Raw genomic sequence first — 19,409 nt, forward strand, 5'->3', positions numbered from 1 at the left:
TACACACAACTGAAGTAGTGCAAGCCTTTTATTGTTTTAATATTGATGATTTTGGCATACAGCTGAAAAACCCAAAATTCCTATCTCAAAAAATTAGCATATCATGAAAAGGTTCTCTAAACGAGCTATTAACCTAATCATCTGAATCAACAAATTAAGTCTAAACACCTGCAAAAGATTCCTGAGGCTTTTAAAAACTCATTACTCAAAACCGCAATCATGGGTAAGACTGCCGACCTGACTGCTGTCCAGAAGGCAATCATTGACACCCTCAAGTATGATAGTAAGACACACAAAGAAATTTCTGAACGAATAGGCTGTTCCCAGAGTGCTGTATCAAGGCACCTCAGTAGGAAGTCTATGGGAAGGAAAAAGTGTGGCAGAAAACGCTGCACAACGAGAAGAGGTGACCAGAAAACTGAGGAAGATTGTGGAGAAGGACCGATTCCAGACCTTGGGGAGTATGGAGTAGAAACATCTAGAGCCACCGTGTACAGGCGTGTGCAGGAAATGGGCTACAGGTGCTGCATTCCCCAGGTCAAGCCACTTTTGAACCAGAAACAGCGGCAGAAGCGCCTGACCTGGGCTACAGAGAAGCAGCACTGGACTGTTGCTCAGTGGCCCAAAGTACTTTTTTCGGATGAAAGCAAATTTTGCATGTCATTCGGAAATCAAGGTGCCAGAGTCTGGAGGAAGACTGGGGAGAGGGAAATGCCAAAAGGCCTGAAGTCCAGTGTCAAGTACCCACAGTCAGTGATGGTCTGGGGTGCCATGTCAGCTGCTGGTGTCGGTCCACTGTGTTTTATCAAGGGCAGGGTCAATGCAGATAGCTATCAGGAGATTTTGGAGCACTCCATGCTTCCATCTGCTGAAAAGCTTTATGGAGATGAAGATTTCATTTTTCAGCACGACCTGACACCTGCTCACAGTGCCAAAACCACTGGTAAATGGTTTACTGACCTTGGTATTACTGTGCTCAATTGGCCTGCCAACTCTCCTAACCTGAACCCCATAGAGAATCTGTGGGATGTTGTGAAGAGATAGTTGAGAGACGCAAGACCCAACACTCTGGATGAGCTCAAGGCCGCTATCGAAGCATCCTGGGCCTCCATAACACCTCAGCAGTGCCACAGGCTGATTGCCTCCATGCCACGCCGCATTGAAGCAGTAATTTCTGCAAAAGGATTCCCGACCAAGTATTGAGTGCATAACTGAACATAATTATTTGAAGGTTGACTTTTTTTGTATTAAAAACACTTTTTTTTTATTGGTTGGATGAAATATGCTAATTTTTTGAGATAGGAATTTTGTTTTTTTATGAGCTGTATGCCAAAATCATCTATATTAAAACAATAAAAGGCTTGCACTACTTCAGTTGTGTGTAATGAATCATAAATATATGAAATTCTAATGTTTATCAGTACATTACAGAAAATAATGAACTTTATCACAATATGCTAATTTTTTTAGAAGGACCTGTATGCACGGATACATTGAGGGCTAGGGGTAGGGTTAGGGACCACAATGTAGTGCACAGTGAACAAGATTAGAGATGTTTTGGATGAATACTGTTGTCTCTTGACTTTGAATAGAAGTAAAGGATGCTTAAAAATTGGGCCTTTGGTGGTGCCGACGATGCCTTGACACCATAACCCTATGAAAGTACTGGTCATGAAGGCAATAATTGCCTTTGTAAGGAAAAAAATTGCAATGATATGCATCTGTGAAACAGGTGCGCAACAATTGTTGTTTGGGTGTGTACCACTGTAAGCCCAAAGAGCTGGTGTTGAAGTAGGCGAAAAAATTAAGAAGATGTGTACCTGTGGATCAGATAAGCAAACATTGTGTTTTGGGTGTTGGAGGAGCCTCCCCACCGTAAGCCCAAAGAGCTGGTTTTGAAGAAAGCGTAAAAATTATGAAGGTGTGCACCTGTGGAACAGGTGCGCAAACATGGAATTTTTGGTGTTGGCGGAGCCTCCCCACCGTAAGCCCAAAGAGCTGGTGTTGCAGAAGGCCAAAAAAAAATTAATCTTTTCTAGTGGAAACTAAAATGAGGTTCTGTGAACCTAAACAGAACGAGAGGAGGGTTGGAGGGTGGCACCCTGGTCCAGGCTTAAACTGAGGCTCAGCTGCCACATCGCAAGGATAGACTAGTCTACAAGGTCTGCATCAGGTGCATCAAAGCTTGATATCCACGACCGATTCATTTTAATGAATGTCAAACGGTCGACTGAGTCGGTGGAGAGTCTTGTTCGATGGTCTGTGATGAATCCTCCTGCTGCGCTGAATGCCCGTTCCGATAGGACACTGGAAGCAGGGCAGGCCAACAACTCCATGGCATACTGGGCCAGTTCTGGCAAGTGGTCAAATCTTAAGACCCAGTCTGCCAGTGGATCGGATTCGTCACATGAAAAGCCCTCTGTGTCACTTTGTTCCCTGATGTAATCGTTCACCATGTGATGCAGACGCTGTCGATGCGATGTGGCAGCTGAGAGGCCTGGGCGGTGAGGACTAAAAAAGACCGAAAGGCATCCGTCAACCGCACGCCTTCTCCAACGCTCCTCTCGTGACCCGCAGTAGAGTCCATGGTAGGTTGTCCCCGCCCCTGCACCCTACGTGAGGCGGGGAACTTGTTCACCAGAATCCTCTTGAGACTGTCCTCAAGGGATTTGATCCTGTGGACTCTCTGGGTGGATGGGAAAAGCTCAGAGACTTTTGACTTGTACCGGTGGTCAAGTAGGGTGGCCAACCAATAGTGGTCAGTCTCTTTAATGGCCTTGATTTTGGGGTCCTTTCGCAGGCTCTGAAGCATGATGTTTGCCATGTGTCGCAAATTTGCAAAGGCCTGAGAAGCTGACTCCTCGGGGTCACTCAAAACGACATGATCTTGAACATGCTCCTCCTCCTCCCAGCCACGTACTACTCCAAAGTGTCCCGAGGAAGTCAAACTAGGCCTTGCAGATTGCCGCATGTCTTCCTCCTCCTCCTCAAAGCCTGCAAAAGTTCCCGAAGAATCGTCCTCCTCCTCCTTCTCTTCCACCCCCTCCTCCTCTTCCACCCCCTCCTCCTCAAAGCCTGCAAAAGTTCCCGAAGAATCGTCCTCCTCCTCCTCCTCTTCCACCCCTGGATCCTGCTCGGGCCTCTGGGAGCTAGGCATAATGGGGTCAGGATAAAGAGGGCCTTGAGAGGCAAGGAAGTCCTCCTCTTCCTCCTGCTGCTCTGCCTCCAGTGCCCTGTCCATAATGCCACGCAGAGTGTGCTCCAACAAAAACAGTACCGGTAGGGTGTCACTGATGCATGCGCTGTCCTGGCTGACCATCCTTGTGGCCTCTTAAAATGGCGAGAGGACAGCGCATGCATCCTTTATCAAAGGCCATTGCTGTGGCGAAAAGAAGCCAAGGTGCGCTGAGCCAGTGCTGGTGCCGTACTCGCAGAGATATTCATTGAGGGCCCTCTGCTGCGTGTACAGGCGCTGCAGCATAGCCAAGGTGGAGTTCCAGCAGGTGGGCATGTCACAGATGAGGCGTTGTACCGGCAGGTGAAACTCGCGCTGCACTTTTGCCAAATGTGCAGTGGCACTGTACGACCGCCTGAGGTGACTGCACACCCTTCTTGCCATCCTTAGCACATCCTGCATTCCCAGGTACGAGTTCAAAAACCGCTGTACCACGAGATTCAGGACATGCGCCAGGCATGGCACATGGGTCAACTTTCCCTGCCGAAGGGCGGCCAGGAGGTTTGACCCATTATCGGAAACCACCATTCCTGGCTGCAGCTGGCGTGGTGTCAACCACCTCTGGGCCTGTGCCTGCAGAGCCCCAAGAATCTTAGGGGCAGTGTGCTGCCTGTCCCCTAGACACACAAGCTGCAGCACTGCGTGACACCTTTTGGCCTGAGACATAGAATAGCCCTTTGAACGCTTACATGGTACCTCATCATATTCAAAGGACCATTCTGCAGAGGTGGGCATGGAGGAGGATGAGAAGGAGGAGCAGGAGGGGGTAGAAGTGATCGATCTACCCGGATCAACGACACCACCAGCTGTTTGCAGACGTGGGGGCAATACTGGCTGCAGCACCGAGCCCTCGCCACAATCCCTCCTGCTGGCAAGCAGTGTCACGCAATGAGCAGTGACAGAAATGTACCATCCCTGCCCATGTTTGCTTGACCAAGTGTCAGCCGTCAGGTGTATCTTACGGCTGACTGACTTCGCCAGGGACGACACTACATTGCCTTCCACATGTTGGTATAGGGATGGCAGGGCCTTACGGGCAAAGTAATACCGACTTGGCACCTGCCACTGTGGAATTGCACATTTTGCAAAGTCGAGGAAGGGAGCAGACTCTACCAGGTTAAATGGTAAGAGTTGCAGAGCCAATAGTTTTGCCAAACTACTGTTTAGACGCTGGGCATGTGGGTGGCAGGGAGTATACTTTTTTTTTTCGTTCCAGCATGTGTGGAATCGAAATTTGCCTTCTAGATATTACAGCTGGGGGTGTGCTGGAGGTAGATGCGACACTGCGTGCTATATCCTCATCCCTTCCAGTGGAGGCTGCCAACAGGTGACGAGTGACTATAGCAGGGACAGACTGATGTGCAGGTGGAGCACGAGGAGGACTAGGTGTAACAATCCTACAGGCTCACCTGAGTCAGAGGACTGCTGGCCGGAGGTAGGAGTGGAGCCCAGTGGCAAGGACTGCAGGCCAGTCATAGGTGCAGGAAGTCTGGCAGAGGCGTGGTCAGACAATCCGGGTTGGCTACGATGGTAGCAGTGCTGGATACCGGATGGACACCAGGTAGTACTCTGATGAGGACACGGGTTCACCTGAGGTGCGGAAACTAAGTGCTAGCTGGTTTCCACTAGAGCCCCTGATGGTGGGGATAGACTGCGCTGCAACCTAACACCAGGTCGCGGTCCCCAGGATCACCCAGCCAGGCAGAGTGCAGGTTCGGTCCGGAGGTGAAGAAGCAGACAAGGGACAACCAGAGAGAAGTCAGACAAGCCAAAGGTCGGGGCAGGCAGCAGTAAGCGTGGTCAGACAATCCGGATCGGCAATGGAGGTAGCAGTTCAGTAGGTAGGGACAAAGCAGAAGAGTAGTCGGTAGTCAATTCCTGGTCAGCAGTGGATTTGGGGTAGTAGATAAGAGCAGCAGATGAGGAGAAGCTTGATCAAGGCTCAGGAGCTCAATAATCAGCAAGCTTGAGTGCAAGGGGCTGGACTTATATAGGGAAGTACCAGGTGTGGGGAATCAAGGGTGATGAGCAAGGCTTGGCAGGACTAAGGTTGAAATAATAGGCTTCAGGGAAGAATGTCCAGAGAGGACGGTAGCCTAGTAAGCAGGGCTACCGCCTGGGATGTGGCTGGTCACGGGTTCGAATCCCGACACTAGGATGCCGACTGACTGATCTTTGGCCCTTTTGTGGGTGCTTCAAATGCTCCTGCCAACGGGCCAAGTGGTGGGTTGTCAAATGCCTGGTTAGGCAGCTTGTACACAAAGTGGTTGACCTTTTTGCCACGTTTTATTCCCTTATGACAAATCTTGCAGATCGCAACTGTTCGATCTGCATGAGATGTCTCAAAAAAGGCCCAGCAAGAAGAGGTTTGTATAGTGGCCAGGGAGACAACAGGTGTGGCCTTAGATGGAGTGGGCCGTCTGCTCTCCCCTCTTGCTTGCTCTGCCTCCTCCTGAACCTCAGACCCAACATCAGACTCCGTAAAGGTCTGAGCATCAGGCAGGAGTAGATGACCGACACTGTGGTCAAACAGTTCAGCTGACTCCTCTGCCATGTCTGAAGTTGGGTCTGAGGGAGGACTTGAGGTGGACATGGACTCATCTTTATTTGCTCTGCCAACTGCAGAAGACTGACCACTTTTCTCTGCCTGGGTCACTGTAGTTGCTGATGATGACGATGATGAGGGTTTGGTAATATAGTTCACCACCTCCTGTACGTACTGCGACTGCCACTGCGGTAGAACAATCGAAATGCTGGCCTGGCTGAGGACTGACCAGACCACCACGTCCACCCTTGCCTCTAGACACCCTAGAAGCTGTGCCCCTTTCCGCAGCAGGGCCACGTATGCCTTTCCTTGGTTTACCTGACATAGTTGTCACTGAGGCTTTATCAACTGTGCGATGTGAAAATCACCTGCAAGATGCACACTGCTATGCGACCCAAAGTTGTCGCTAAATAAAGCAGATGTGTGTGACGCAGAGTAGCAAAGCCTTTTGCAGTGGACTTAACGCTTACAACAAGAACAGGCGTTAATTTGTCACTGAGGCTTTATCAACTGCGTGATGTGAAAATCACCTGCAAGACGCACACTGCTATTTTTTTCTAACTCAAACAGCACAATCGCTGTATTTCTAACTACACTGACAATCTTTCTGTAAGCTGACTGCTCTTCTGCTGATCTGGAGCTTTACAAGCAATCGGCTATGCAGCAAACGTTGTTTAACACAGCAGGAGAAACACAAATGCTTCCAGTCTCTTCCACAGCCTCTGTAATACAGTGCTAGAGGTTAGGCGGGGCTATGTTATATACTGGGGGGACATATTCACTCCTGATTGGCCGCTGGTCCCCGTAGTCACCCCAATCACATTCCTAGCAGACTCCTGCCCCCTCATTGGCTTTTACTGATGTTTCTGGGCCAATCACGGGCTTTTAAAGCCCACTTCCTGTCCCATTGCATTTTGGGTGGTTCGGGTGACCCGAATTCCAAACTTTTACCGCAAAAAGTTCGGAATTCAGCTGAATTTCGAACACCCAATGTTCGGGTCGAACCGATGGTCGACCCGAACCGTTCGATCATCTTTAATGCCAACGTGACATGGCACCATCGGAATGCATGCTAACATTGAACCTATGAGGCTCAAAGCTGTCAGGCGGGGGTTGCACAAAATCTTGGAAACTCTCTGAATGAGGATCTTCACCTTCTGTATGGGTAATGACACTGTACCCTGACTGGTGTTGAGTAATACTTCAAGATAGATTCTGCTGGGTAGGCATGAGATGGCTCTTCTGATAGTTTATTAACCTCCCTGCCTGGGTTAAAGACTGTAATAAGATGTCCCTCTGCAAGAAGGTGAGACTCTGACTGTCCACAAGGATGTCGTCCAGGAAATTATATACCTGTAGGCCCTTTTCCCTGAGAAGGGCTATGGTAGAGACTAAGACTTTCGTGAAGACCCGAGGAGAAGTGCTAAGGCAGAATGGAAGGCACTGAAACTGAAGATGTAGATGCCCCACTGCGAACCTCAGGAATCTCTGATAGGACGGAAGAATTGGAATGTGCAGATAGGGATCCTGAAGATCTATTGAGAGAAACCAATCCTTTGGTTGTACTGCTTGAATTATCATCTGCAGAGATTCCATCTTGAAACTTTCTAGATCGATGTGTCGATTGAGCTTTCTCAGGTCTATCTTTGGAACGATGAATAGAGTGGAGAAAAAACCTGTATATTGCTCCGAAGGGGTCACTGGAACCGCTGCTCTCTGTACTTGGAGAGTCGTTATAAACTGCAGAAGAGCTTCTGCTTTTTGTGGGTGATGTTGGGATCCCTGTCCTCTTGAAGTAATCTTGAGGAGGCTGAGGAGAGAAAGTCCTGTAGTGTCCGTGTTTTATTGTAGACAGGACCCAAGGATCCTGGCATCTTTTTGCCCAAACTGGCACAAAATGTTTGAGCCTGGCTCCCACCAGCAGTGTCTGGGCCTGTGTCAAAAAAGGATTTTGTTTTACCCTGGGGGGGCAGAGAAAAGTTTACTTTTTCTTGTCCCCAGAAAGGAAGACTGGGTATCCCTCCAGGTTTTACGGCCATCTCTATTTTGGCGAGACTGTCTGAAATTTCTTGACCTGGATTGTTGAAATCTAAAAGAGAAGTTACTGGATTTCCACTCTGGAAATTGCTTTGTCCAATCTCTCCCAAAACAGTGCCTTCCCATCAAAGGGAATCCTGCACCAGTTCTGTTTTGAATCAATATCCGCTGCCCACGGCTTTAGCCATAAGGCCCTTTTGGCCATGACTGAATTGCTCTGGCTGAGCAGCGAATGGTGTCAATTGCTGCTTCTCCGAGGAAATCGGCCAACATCTTCAGCTCATTGGTACATCTTGTCTGATAGCCGACTCTTATGTTTTCTGTCCAGGCTTTTATTGCTGTGGACACTGATGTAAGGGCAATTGCTGGCTTACATGCTAGTTGGGTCACTGCTGCTTCCACCACTGGCATCGGATCCAGGGGCTCCGAATCAGCTGGAACTAGAGGGTAAAGTTTCCCAATCTTTGCGAGTGAAAACGTATTTTCCGTCTTCTTCCACTCCTCCTCAATCACCTACTTTTCCTGAGAAGGGGTTCTGGCCCTGTGCCCTGAAGGGGGAATTGGCATGCTGGCCATAGAGGGGCATGGCACCTATGGATCAGCGTCCATTGCCTGTGGGTCCTGAGGTATTGCCTGAGCAGGCATCATGGCAGCGAGTTCAGAAAGAGAATTTTTCATGGTCTGTTTCAAAAGCTTGGCCACTTGTAGACTTTCTTGGTCTTGGTCAGCTGCGTATCCCTTTATGTCCTATATGTCTAGATGAATGCGATCTGTGGCCCGGACTGCGTTCACGAGGATAAGCATAATGTCCTGGGTGACTTTCTCAATCTCGAGAGAAATGTGTGTGTTTTTTTTTTTCAAAACACATTTGTCAGTGCGCTCTTTTGATACTCACGCAAGGGTGGTCCCATACCTAATAGACATTTGTGGATCTTGATCATGAGGTGAATGGCTCATGTTGGCTATAGCAAGAGGATCAGCTGAAAATAGTCAGGAGGAAGAAAGCTTCAAAATCAGGATATTCTAATGCTCTTTTTTTTTATAAACTAAAAATGGGAAGGCTTGTTTCATTAATATATATATATATACACACATACATACATACACATACACACATACACACATACATACATACCTACACATAGTGACGGTATGCGAGGTGAGGTAGTCAACAATCGATATATCTCACCTCGTATATGTTCGGTAGTAAGAGACTAAACCGGAATCCGGCCCGGGTTTTTCCAGCCTCTGTGACAGGTCAGGTTCTGGTCCAGAGATTGTGGGTCACCTGAGTCCATGCGCAGCTGGACTTTAAATGAACAGGAAGAGAGCACAGGAATGCTCTGGTCTGAGACTCAGAAGGGAATCTGAGAGAGGAGCTCTGTTTGGACTTTAAAAAAAGGTTAGATTTCCCATGTGTTTTTGTGGATGATGGGGACCAGCCCTACAGGTGATCCCCATGAGCGAATCTCCCACAACACACACACATATACACAGATACATACATACATATACACACACATACACATACACACACATATATATATATATATATATATATATTTTTATTTTTTTTTATTTAAATAAATGATTCCCTGAATGAATGGAGGAAGGAAAATCTACACCCTGGCTGGCTGGTAAATATAAAGTGGAAAATTAAGCAGATGGAGGGGAAGTAGGTATACAATAAAATGGAACAAACTCACCTGGAGAGGAGGGAAAATAAATGTAGATACCTGAAGAAAGATAGCGGGGGGAGTCAAAGACTGCTGATCCTGCTGCTGCCGCCATCAATGCCAATCACAAAAAAAGCTCTTTATGCAAAAGAGTTATGGAAGACTTTTTTCCTGATTAAGAAACTCTGCATACCCCAAAAGATCCTCAGAAGGGGTTCCCAGACTTTTTAGCGCTATGAGCGGCCCGAGTACAGGGACTGCGCTTGGGAGAGGCTTAACCCAGCGGAAGCTGCACAGAGGCAGAGGTAGGGACATACTGCTACTCTTCACCAGTCCAGAGGTATGAGGAAAAAAAGGAGAATGCTGGGCATCTTTCTTTTAAGCTATTCACTAGTCCTGAAGGCGGAGTAGAGGTGGAGCTCTATCACAGGTATGCTGCCATGGAGGCACCAGGAAAATGTTTTTTTCCCCTGCTTGTGCAAATTGGATCATGCTTTGCTGGGGTTTTTTGCCTTCCTCTGGATCAACTGTGGGTACAGGATTGTGTATATGGGATTGTATGTTTTTTTTTTTTTTTTTTTTATTGGTTGAACTAGATGGACTTGTGTCCTTTTTTCAATCTGACTAACAATGTAACTATCAGAATACACCAATTGGCAATAGAGAAGGGATGGATTAAAACACCTCTTAGGTTTTTATTGTTACCTCTGCATCATTTAGGGAGATAAACCCTCTATATTTGTCCTGTTTACCATTATCATTGAAAGTGATAGTGAAAGAAAGTCCAAATTTTGGGTTGTGTATAGAACACTAATAGAGGAGAAATCTTCCAATAGGTTCTAGTGATCTTGGGGGACATAAGGGATGTGCAGGGATTTTCTCTCACTTCCTGTTTTGACTATGGGACAGAAAGTGAAGATAAATCTCTCCAATGAAACACAGAGAGCAAAAAATATCCAAAATGAGAAAAAAAAAAAAAAAAACTTTGCCTATAGTTTTACTTTAATAGTTAGGTTGTCCAATATCTCCCTTCCTTTCTCTCCGAATGACCCTTTTAAGCTAGCTGACAATGGTTCAAGGGCCATGCAATCTATTATTGCTTAAAAAAAGGTTGACTGGTGAAATCACACAAAAATTTGTCCGTGCAAGTGAACTTGAATCCTATGGATTTTCTTCAAAATCATGGCTGACACAAATCAAACCTTCACTGAGACTCATCGCATGCCAAGAAAAACATGCATCATTCCACATCAGTTATCATTAAAGGATAGATTCACCTTTGTAAAAAAAAAATTATAATAATAATAATTAACGCACATCTTTTTGCAGGTAGAAAAATGTGCATTTATTGATTTTTTACTAGGAGCCTGCAAAGCTCTGCACCCACGGTCACCAGATCGCGGGTGCAATGCAGGGCTGTTGTTGTCAGTATAAGCTGTCTGCTCGTACCTCATATGAGCATGCAGTTTCACGCTGACCGGAAGCATCAATGAACTACCTATAGCACTCAACAGCGGCATGGTAGTTGATTGAGAACTACAAGCTGATAGCCACAAAGGCTGTCGGTACTTGTAGTTCTCCCATTCACAGAACTCTGTTAATAAATGAGGCGGTCGGGTAGGCAGAGCCCTGCATGGCCACGTTTTTTAAAATTGGGACAGCGAGTGCAGGGAGAAGATCTGCCAGTCACTGTCACAACAGGTAATTGGGGGGATGCGGAGGCTGCTGCAACAGTACCATGTTACATCATGAATACAGGTGTAACATGTTACAAAAGGTGAACTTATCCTTTAAAAAGTACATTCACCAAAAAGGTATATTTGTTTTCAGCCTTATCACTGATCTTTTGCACAGTAGTAGTGAAATATTTTCACAGGTTTAGGTGGTCTTACCATTTTGTGTAAAGAATATAGGCAATTTTCAATAACTATCTTTTTATCTGCTTCTTTATGTTTTTCAGATTGCCCTAGGCTTTGTACAGTTTGGATTTGTTGCTATTTATCTCTCTGAATCCTTTGTGCGTGGTTTTATGACAGCTGCTGGCTTGCAGATTCTTCTTTCTGTGCTCAAGTATATATTTGGAGTCACTGTTCCACCATACAGTGGTCCTTTGGCCATTATATATGTAAGTCAGCCTTTAATACGTTCTTCCCCAGGGGTCAGCAACTAGATGCTTATGCAAAATTAGGCAGTGTCAGTAGGCTTTGGCAGCTTAACCACTTTACCACCGGAGGATTTTGCTGTCTTACGTCCGGGCCACTTTTTGCGATTCGGCACTGTGCGACTTTAACTGACAATTTCGCGGTCATGCAACGCCGTACCCAATCGAAGTTTACGTCCTTTTTTTCCCACAAACAGAGCTTTCTTTTGTTGGTATTTGATCACCTGTGCGATTTTTACTTTTTGCACTATAAACAAAAAAAAGAGCGACAATTTTGAAAAAATAACAATATTTTTCACATTTTTTTATATGAAATTCACCCCCAAAAAAAATGTAAAAATCAAAATTTTTTATGATTTTTGGCCAATTTGTTTTCTGCTACATATTTTTGGTAAAAAAAATCACAATGAGCGTATTTTGAGTAATAGAGGCGATCTGCAATTTTTTTTGCTGGACTGCGACATTACGGCGGACAGATTGGACCCTTGACTGACATTTTTTACACTTTTGGGGGTACCAGTGACATTACTACAGTAATCAGTGCTATACATATGCACTGTTACTGTAAAAATTACACTGGCAGGGAAGGGGTTAATTTTTATTGGTGATCAAGGGGTTAATGTATGCCTGGGGCTTACTAACGTGTGTGTGTGGGGGGAGGTGACTGAGTGACACAGGGACAGATCGCAGGTTCAGCTATGCTGAACCCTGCAATCTGACCCTGTCTGTCACTTAGGAGATCCGCCCGCTTTGTTTACACAAGCAGACGGATCTCCACACTCGATTCCCCGACGATCGGGGAAGAGCAGCGGTGATCACCGCCACTCCTCCCCTGGCCCAACTCCCGCTGTGACTGAATACAGCGAGAGCGAGCCTCCGGTGGCGCGTGCGCGCCGCCCACAAGGGGAGGAGTCCAGCGACATAGGTCTACGTCGCTGGACGATAACTAACCACTTTGCCGCAGTACAGTCAACGTGACTGGTCGGCAAGTGGTTAATAATAACTCTGACTAATGTACCTAAGCAATTTTTATAGAATGCTTATGATTTGGTGTGTTAAATAAAAAACAGTGCTTTTTAAAAAAAATGTAATTGTAGTAATGCAAATCAAATATTTTAATACTTCCTTTAATACTGCAATTGTATTTAACAATTACAATAATAAACAAAGGCTTGCTTTCCTAATGATGCCCCCAACCTCTATGCATTCTCTATCCCAAATATTAGTTGAATTTTCTAGTGGCAGCCAAGTCACAGTTTGCAGTTCCACACAGTGTTGACTACAAGCTGTCTCAAGGGAAATGTAGATGAACATTCCCTGAGCAGGAGACATTGTGCAGGGGAAAGTTATCTACAACAGGAAAAGGTTAATTATTGCATAATCATTATTTTTTTTTTTTCATTTTGTGTTTTTTTTTTTTTTTCCTCTGACAGACATTTATAGATATCTGTAAAAAACTGGGACAAACCAATGTGGCATCTTTAGTGTTCGCTTTGATCAGCATAGTGCTGCTAATCGTTGTGAAGGAGTTGAATCTCAAATATATGCATAAGATCCATTTTCCCATCCCCATGGAGATTATCATCGTAAGTGTCACCCACAATAAGGTTGTGTTAAAAATAAAGAGGCTATTTATAAATCAGTGAGTGTAACATTCACTGGTGAGTCATTTGTTTTGTCACTGTTTTAAGCAAAATTACTGACATTCACCATAATTAGTATTGCTTCCACATTCACAGAAAAACTTTACCTTGCACATTAATTATTTTGAATTTTAAAAGTCCATATGTACAAGATCCAAGGATGATTGGCTATTTGGTACACTTTATTTATGTCTTCCTACATCCTATATTTGCTACACAATACTTCTTTTTGTTAAACTCTTTATAATAATGATAAAAATATATATAAGGATTTGGGTAAATCACCAGGTTGTCCAAAAAATGTTTTTTAACTATAATTCATTCTAATAAATACAAAAAAAAAATATATACACATTATCTCACAAAAGTGAGTACACCCCTCACATCTTTGGAAATATTTTATTATATCTTTTCATGTGACAACACTTAAGAAATGACACTTTGCTACAAAGTAGTAAGTGTATAGTTTGTATAACAGTGTACATTTGTTGTCCCCTCAAAATAACTCAACACACAGCCATTAATGTCTAAACCGCTGGTGGATGTTAGAGACCTTGCACTCCTCCACCTTCCATTTGAGGATGCCCCACATATGCTCAACAGGGATTAGGTCTGGAGACATGCTTTAAGTCCACCCCCTTTACCCTCAGCTTCTTTAGCAAGGCAGTGGCCATCATGGAGTTGTTTTTGGGGTCGTTGTTATGTTGAAATACTGCCCTGCGGCCCAGTCACAGTACATGTTGGAATTCATGGTTTCCTCAATGACCTGTAGCTCCCCAGTGCCGGCAGCACTTATGTAGCCCCAGACCATGAAACTCCCCCCACCATGCTTGACTGTAGACAAGACACACTTGTCTTTGTACTCCTCACCTGATTGCCGCCACACATGCTTGACACCATCTGAACCAAATACATTTTTCTTGGTCTCATCAGATCACAGGACATGGTTCCAGTAATCCATGCCCTTAGTCAGCTTATCTTCAGCAAACTTTTTCTGGGCTTTCTTGTGCATCATCTTTAGAAGAGGCTTTCTTCTGGGACAACAGCCATGCAGACCAATTTAATGCAGATTTGATGATACTTCTTTGGTCGACCATGGCGAGGCCTGTTCTGAGTGGAACCTGTCCTTTTCAACCACTGTATGGTCTTGGCAACCATGCTGGAGCTCAGTTTCAGGGTCTTAGCAGTTTTCTTATAGCCTAGGCCATCTTTCTGTAGAGCAACATTTTTTTTTTCAGACCCTTAGAGAGTTCTTTGCCATGAAGTACCATGTTGAACTTCCAGTGACCAGTATGAGAGTGTGAGAGCGATAGTACCAAATTTAACACACCTGCTCCCCATTCACACCTAAAACCTTGTAACACTAACGAGTCACATGTCACTGGGGAGGGAAAATGATTAATTGGTGCCAGTGGTTTAGACATTAATGGCTGTGTGTTGAGTTATTTTGAGGGGACCGAAATTTTACACTGTTATACAAGCTGTACACTCACTACTTTACATTGTAGCAAAGTGTAATTTCTTCAGTGTTGTCACATGAAAAGATAGAATAAAATATTTACAAAAATGTGAGGGGCGAACTCACTTTTGTGAGATAATGTGTGTGTGTGTATATATATATATATATATATATATATATATATATATATATATATATATATATATATACATACACATGGCTTTTTTCTCAGACAATAGGTGCAGGAACCCACCCTCCCCAGTCAACTCCCTGCTCCAACCCCTACCCCCTCTCACGCCCGACCTTGCCCCTTATCCCGTTCCCAATCCCGCCATACCTCTTCACCCCCCCCCCCATCCACAGCTTTCACCCCAGTAGACAATCACCTCTGCACCCCCATCCCCAGCTTATCTTACCCCCCTCCATATTACACTTCTGCACCCCTATCTACAGCTCAACCCAATCCACAGCTCTAAACCCCCACAACCGCCCATCTTTCACCTCTGCGCCCCCAGCCCGCCCTTCCTAGCTCTCTTAACCCTGTACAAATCTCTTGCTCACTAATCTCACTTTGCACAATATATCCCCCCCCCCAGCTCTGACCTCCTCAGAACATCCACAGCTTCACAGTCTCTACTCTCTCTGCACACAACCAGCCCCCCACCCTCTTTCCCCCTTTCCCCCTGCAGCTCTCTTACCTGCATTGGTATTAGTGCAGTATAGCAGACTCTAGTCTTTTAGGCACATCAGGCTTTTATTTTCGCCTTAGCCTACTGTGCAGTCTCCCCTGTGTGGTTCCGCCTGTCAGGTCAGTGTAGCACAGAACCAAGGAGGAGTTTCAGTGAACTTCACTCGGCTTGGTGCTACACTAATCTGACAGGCATCAGGCGGGGATAGCTGCCTCTGGAATCCCCCATTAATGCAGACAGTTGTGGCATCTGGCACACATCAATCACATGTGGGGGAACATGCCCTGGATGCCGGCGCTATCCTACAGAAGGCGGTGCAGGAAGTGAATGGCATAAAAAACTTCTTCTACTGGCTTCTGTGTTATGCGACAAGCTGCAGAAGGCTGCTAGAGGTTCCGGGAACAGCGTTCCGCTATGTTCGGGCAGAAAAAAAGCCCTGTGTATGTATGTCTGTATATATTGTGGGAGATTAGCTCGGTGGCGGGTATGGATGACCCCTTGGGGGGGTGCGTTTACACAGGGAGATAGCCGAGAAGTGGTTGCAAACAACAGTTTGGTTTATTCTTGCAATTTACTTCACACAAGTGCAAGCCTCAAAAACATCAAAATAAAAATAAAACACAAAATAAATCCTTGCCACTGTGGGCGGCTACCTTCTCACACACAGGAACCTATCTAATGAAGTCTGTCTCCAACCTACTGTTGGGCAAACTTTGCTGATCCTACAGCAGACACTCCATAGTCCATGTTTTTTCTTCACACAACAAATGTCCATTGAACTTGTCCCTTTTCCTCTTCACGTTGAACATGTCCCTTTGCTTGTCTCTTCACATAGCAAACAGTTCATTTATTTCTTCCACATAGAAATAGTTCATTTTCTCACCTTGAGAAGTCTTCACACTTTTTACCCTCCTCAGCACACATCGCTCCAGGAGGTCTTCACACTTTTTACCCTCCTCAGCGCACATCGCTATAGGAGGTCTTCTCCTCCTATGCTCACACAGCTTCAGGGGGCACCCATCTGATTGTCCTCCGCTACCCACACGGCGTCAGGAGGCAGCAATCCTTCTCCCAGGCTCTCACAGCGTCGGGAGGCACACATCTGACTGTCCTCCTCTCCCCAGCCCACACGGCGTCAGGAGGCAGCAATCCTTAGACTTCCTTTGGATAAATTATAGAGGCCTTAACTTCCTCATTCTGAACAGCTGAAGTCTGTTCAACGTCTTTAGACAGTTCTGGCTAGTGGCTACCTCTGCAGCCGACACCCTATAGTAATTGGTGAATTTTCTAAACCAGGTGGAAATGTATCTCCTGTCTGTGACTACATCCACAGATTTACCTGACTTCCTGTCACAATATATTATACAGTATATATTAAAAATCACATATTAACCAATTTTGACATAAACAAATGTGTGGTTTTAGCATACAGATAATGCAAAGTAACCTCTTTTGGGATTTAGCCAATATGATCTATCTATACAGATGATAAAAAAATACCCAAAGTTAAAACACATAATAAACATTTACATTCAGGGTTCATTCACACTGTTTGCACACTAAATGCTCAGTTTTAATGTGTGTGAAAAGTTTTTCTTTGCAGTGAGCTGCGGTGGGGGGGGGGGGGGGGAGGTGTGATTTACATTTCAGCGTATCTCATTGGTTTTTTTTTTTGGGTATTTGAAGTGCACAAAGTCATATTTCATTAATGTATCCAAACATCAATGCTGTGCTATGTGCTGTAGTGTTGGTGACATGCAGAAATATGCAGAATACCTTCATTTCTCCATGCTGCACTGCACCACATCACATCAGAAGTGTGGTGCGAGGGGGCATAATTAAAAATGAATTTTCTACCTGTCTTTGCTGTAACTGGCATTTTTATAGTGCAGGAAAATCTCCAGTCACCTCACATAGTGTGAACAAACCCTCAATAAACATTTAATCCCCCTCAAACTTTACATTTTAAACTGTAAGTCCTCACAAACAGCGGCCTTCCTAACGCCCTTGTCTTGCATTGTATTGCAACTGTAATGTCTCATTTTATTTTGTAAAGCTCTTCTCAAACTGTTGGCACTATATATATTCTGTATAATATAAATAATAAAAATTAAGACATTGCTGCAGTTTCATGGGTTTGACCATTCACTGACATCACATTAATTGCATTTTAAATATGTTAATTGTTGCTGATTAATATACACTGAATGTCAATGAAGCCATCACGATGAATGTGACTAGAGTGCTCAGAATTTTATAAATATGCCTCTAAATTTTAAAATGTTTTTCTCATTCAAAACAGCATGTATTTTTTTAATGTTACTTTAGTGTCTTAAGTAAAATCTATATGTTCGTAGGTCATTATTGCTACAGCCATCTCTGGTAGTTTGAACCTTCCTGAAAAGTATCACATGGATATTGTGGGGCGGATCCCTCTAGGGTATGTATTTAAAATATACATTGGTAAAGCATTACAAAGGAATCAGGGACAGATATGTACTTCCTACCTCTCACAACAGGCATTCTGTCTTGTATCGCACCTCACCCTACCCCATCAACTAGCTAGCCTCAGGCAGGCCATACATGTTCAATTTTCTTGTACAATTTTCTGCTAGATTTACCATATAATATGAGGTCAAAGCTAAACAACACTTTCACTTGTATACAATTATGCAGGGCTTTGTACTACATAGTTGAAGGTACATTTCAAGAAAATTTAACAGAAAATTGTAAGAAAATTGTATAATGTATGGCCATCCTTAGTATGGAATCAACAAGATCAGACATCATAGCACACTGAGGCTGGGTTTAAAGTATAACTAAGGGCAAAACATTTTTTTTCCATTCTGGATAGAGTTGGAAGGGATTAAAACACTTGTCAGTTTTCATTATTGTCTTTGCCCCCGTTAAGTAGATTCACCCTCTCTATTTGTCCTGTTTACCATTATCATTGAAAGTGAAAGCGAAAGAAAACCCCAAATTTTGGGTTGTCCCCAGAAAAGTAATAGAGTGGAAATCTTCCAATGTGGACACTAGTTCTGGTGACCTGAGAATCCCCTTGGGATTCCCTTGCTTTGCAGGGATTTTCTCTCACTTCCTGTTTGGCTATAGGACAGGACATGAAGGTAAATCTCTAAAATGGGACAATCTGACAGGGGTTATAACCCTCCCTTGCTCTATCCAATATGAAAAAAAAAATGTTTTGCCTATAGTTCTACTTTAACAATGAAGAGCCTTTTGGACCACAATGGCAGGTAGAGAGGCAGTTTGAAACCTTTTATTTAACATGAATAATTGTTACTAATACATGATGTGCATGTGGCTGTATACTTCCTTGGCAGTCCTGCCACCTTAGGCTTAAGTTTTCTATTCAGAAATGCAATCCTGCAATCTTACTAGCTTCCTGTACATGCTGAAATTTTTCTAAGGTCTGGGTAATTTCTGCAGAAAACCAACCAGTGCCAGAATGCCAAAAGTACTAAACTATTTATAATTGTGTACCAAACACCATGGAATAAAGCAACTTCCTTATTTACTATACAACATACTCATCTGTTTAAGATAAAGCCAAAGTCAGAACCATTTTCTGCCAAAACAAACTGTCACTTTTGGGATAGTGTATAATTTTGGATCTGGGCAAGCAGGATTGCATATTTTCTATTTAATTAAATGTAAAGTACAAAGTATTCAGAAAAAATGTTAAGTCCAGGGGCATATTATCAAATCAGTGGGCCCGTGTGCAAGGTCAAAAGTGGGCTCTATGCTTAGCGTGCCACGGCGAAAAGTGGGCATGATTTAAATTGTGCTAAATATTGGCTAAATATGAGGGGTGTGGTTAAATAGAGTCTGAGATAACTTACATAATGCGGAATGTGGTAGTGTTGAAAAGGGAATGATGGGTGTGTTTACTTTTGTACATTTGCTTATGTTGGGAGGGGGTTTCAAAGTGCTTGGCTGTAACTAT

The 19,409-nt window shown here is 44.4% G+C and overlaps 1 protein-coding gene across 1 annotated transcript in view; it reads left to right on the plus strand.

Annotated features, from left to right (window-relative positions):
* The window catches only part of SLC26A9 (solute carrier family 26 member 9), a 338,632-nt gene that overhangs the window by 28,878 nt on the left and 290,345 nt on the right, over positions 1 to 19,409 (plus strand). Inside the window, exons 5-7 of the mRNA XM_082244534.1 lie at positions 11,454 to 11,618; positions 13,088 to 13,240; positions 17,803 to 17,885. Coding sequence (XP_082100660.1) covers positions 11,454 to 11,618; positions 13,088 to 13,240; positions 17,803 to 17,885 — 401 coding nt within the window. The remainder of the gene's footprint in view (positions 1 to 11,453; positions 11,619 to 13,087; positions 13,241 to 17,802; positions 17,886 to 19,409) is intronic.

The sequence above is a fragment of the Pelophylax lessonae genome (genome assembly GCF_965119305.1).
Source record: "Pelophylax lessonae genome assembly, chromosome: 2".
NCBI lineage: Eukaryota > Metazoa > Chordata > Amphibia > Anura > Ranidae > Pelophylax > Pelophylax lessonae.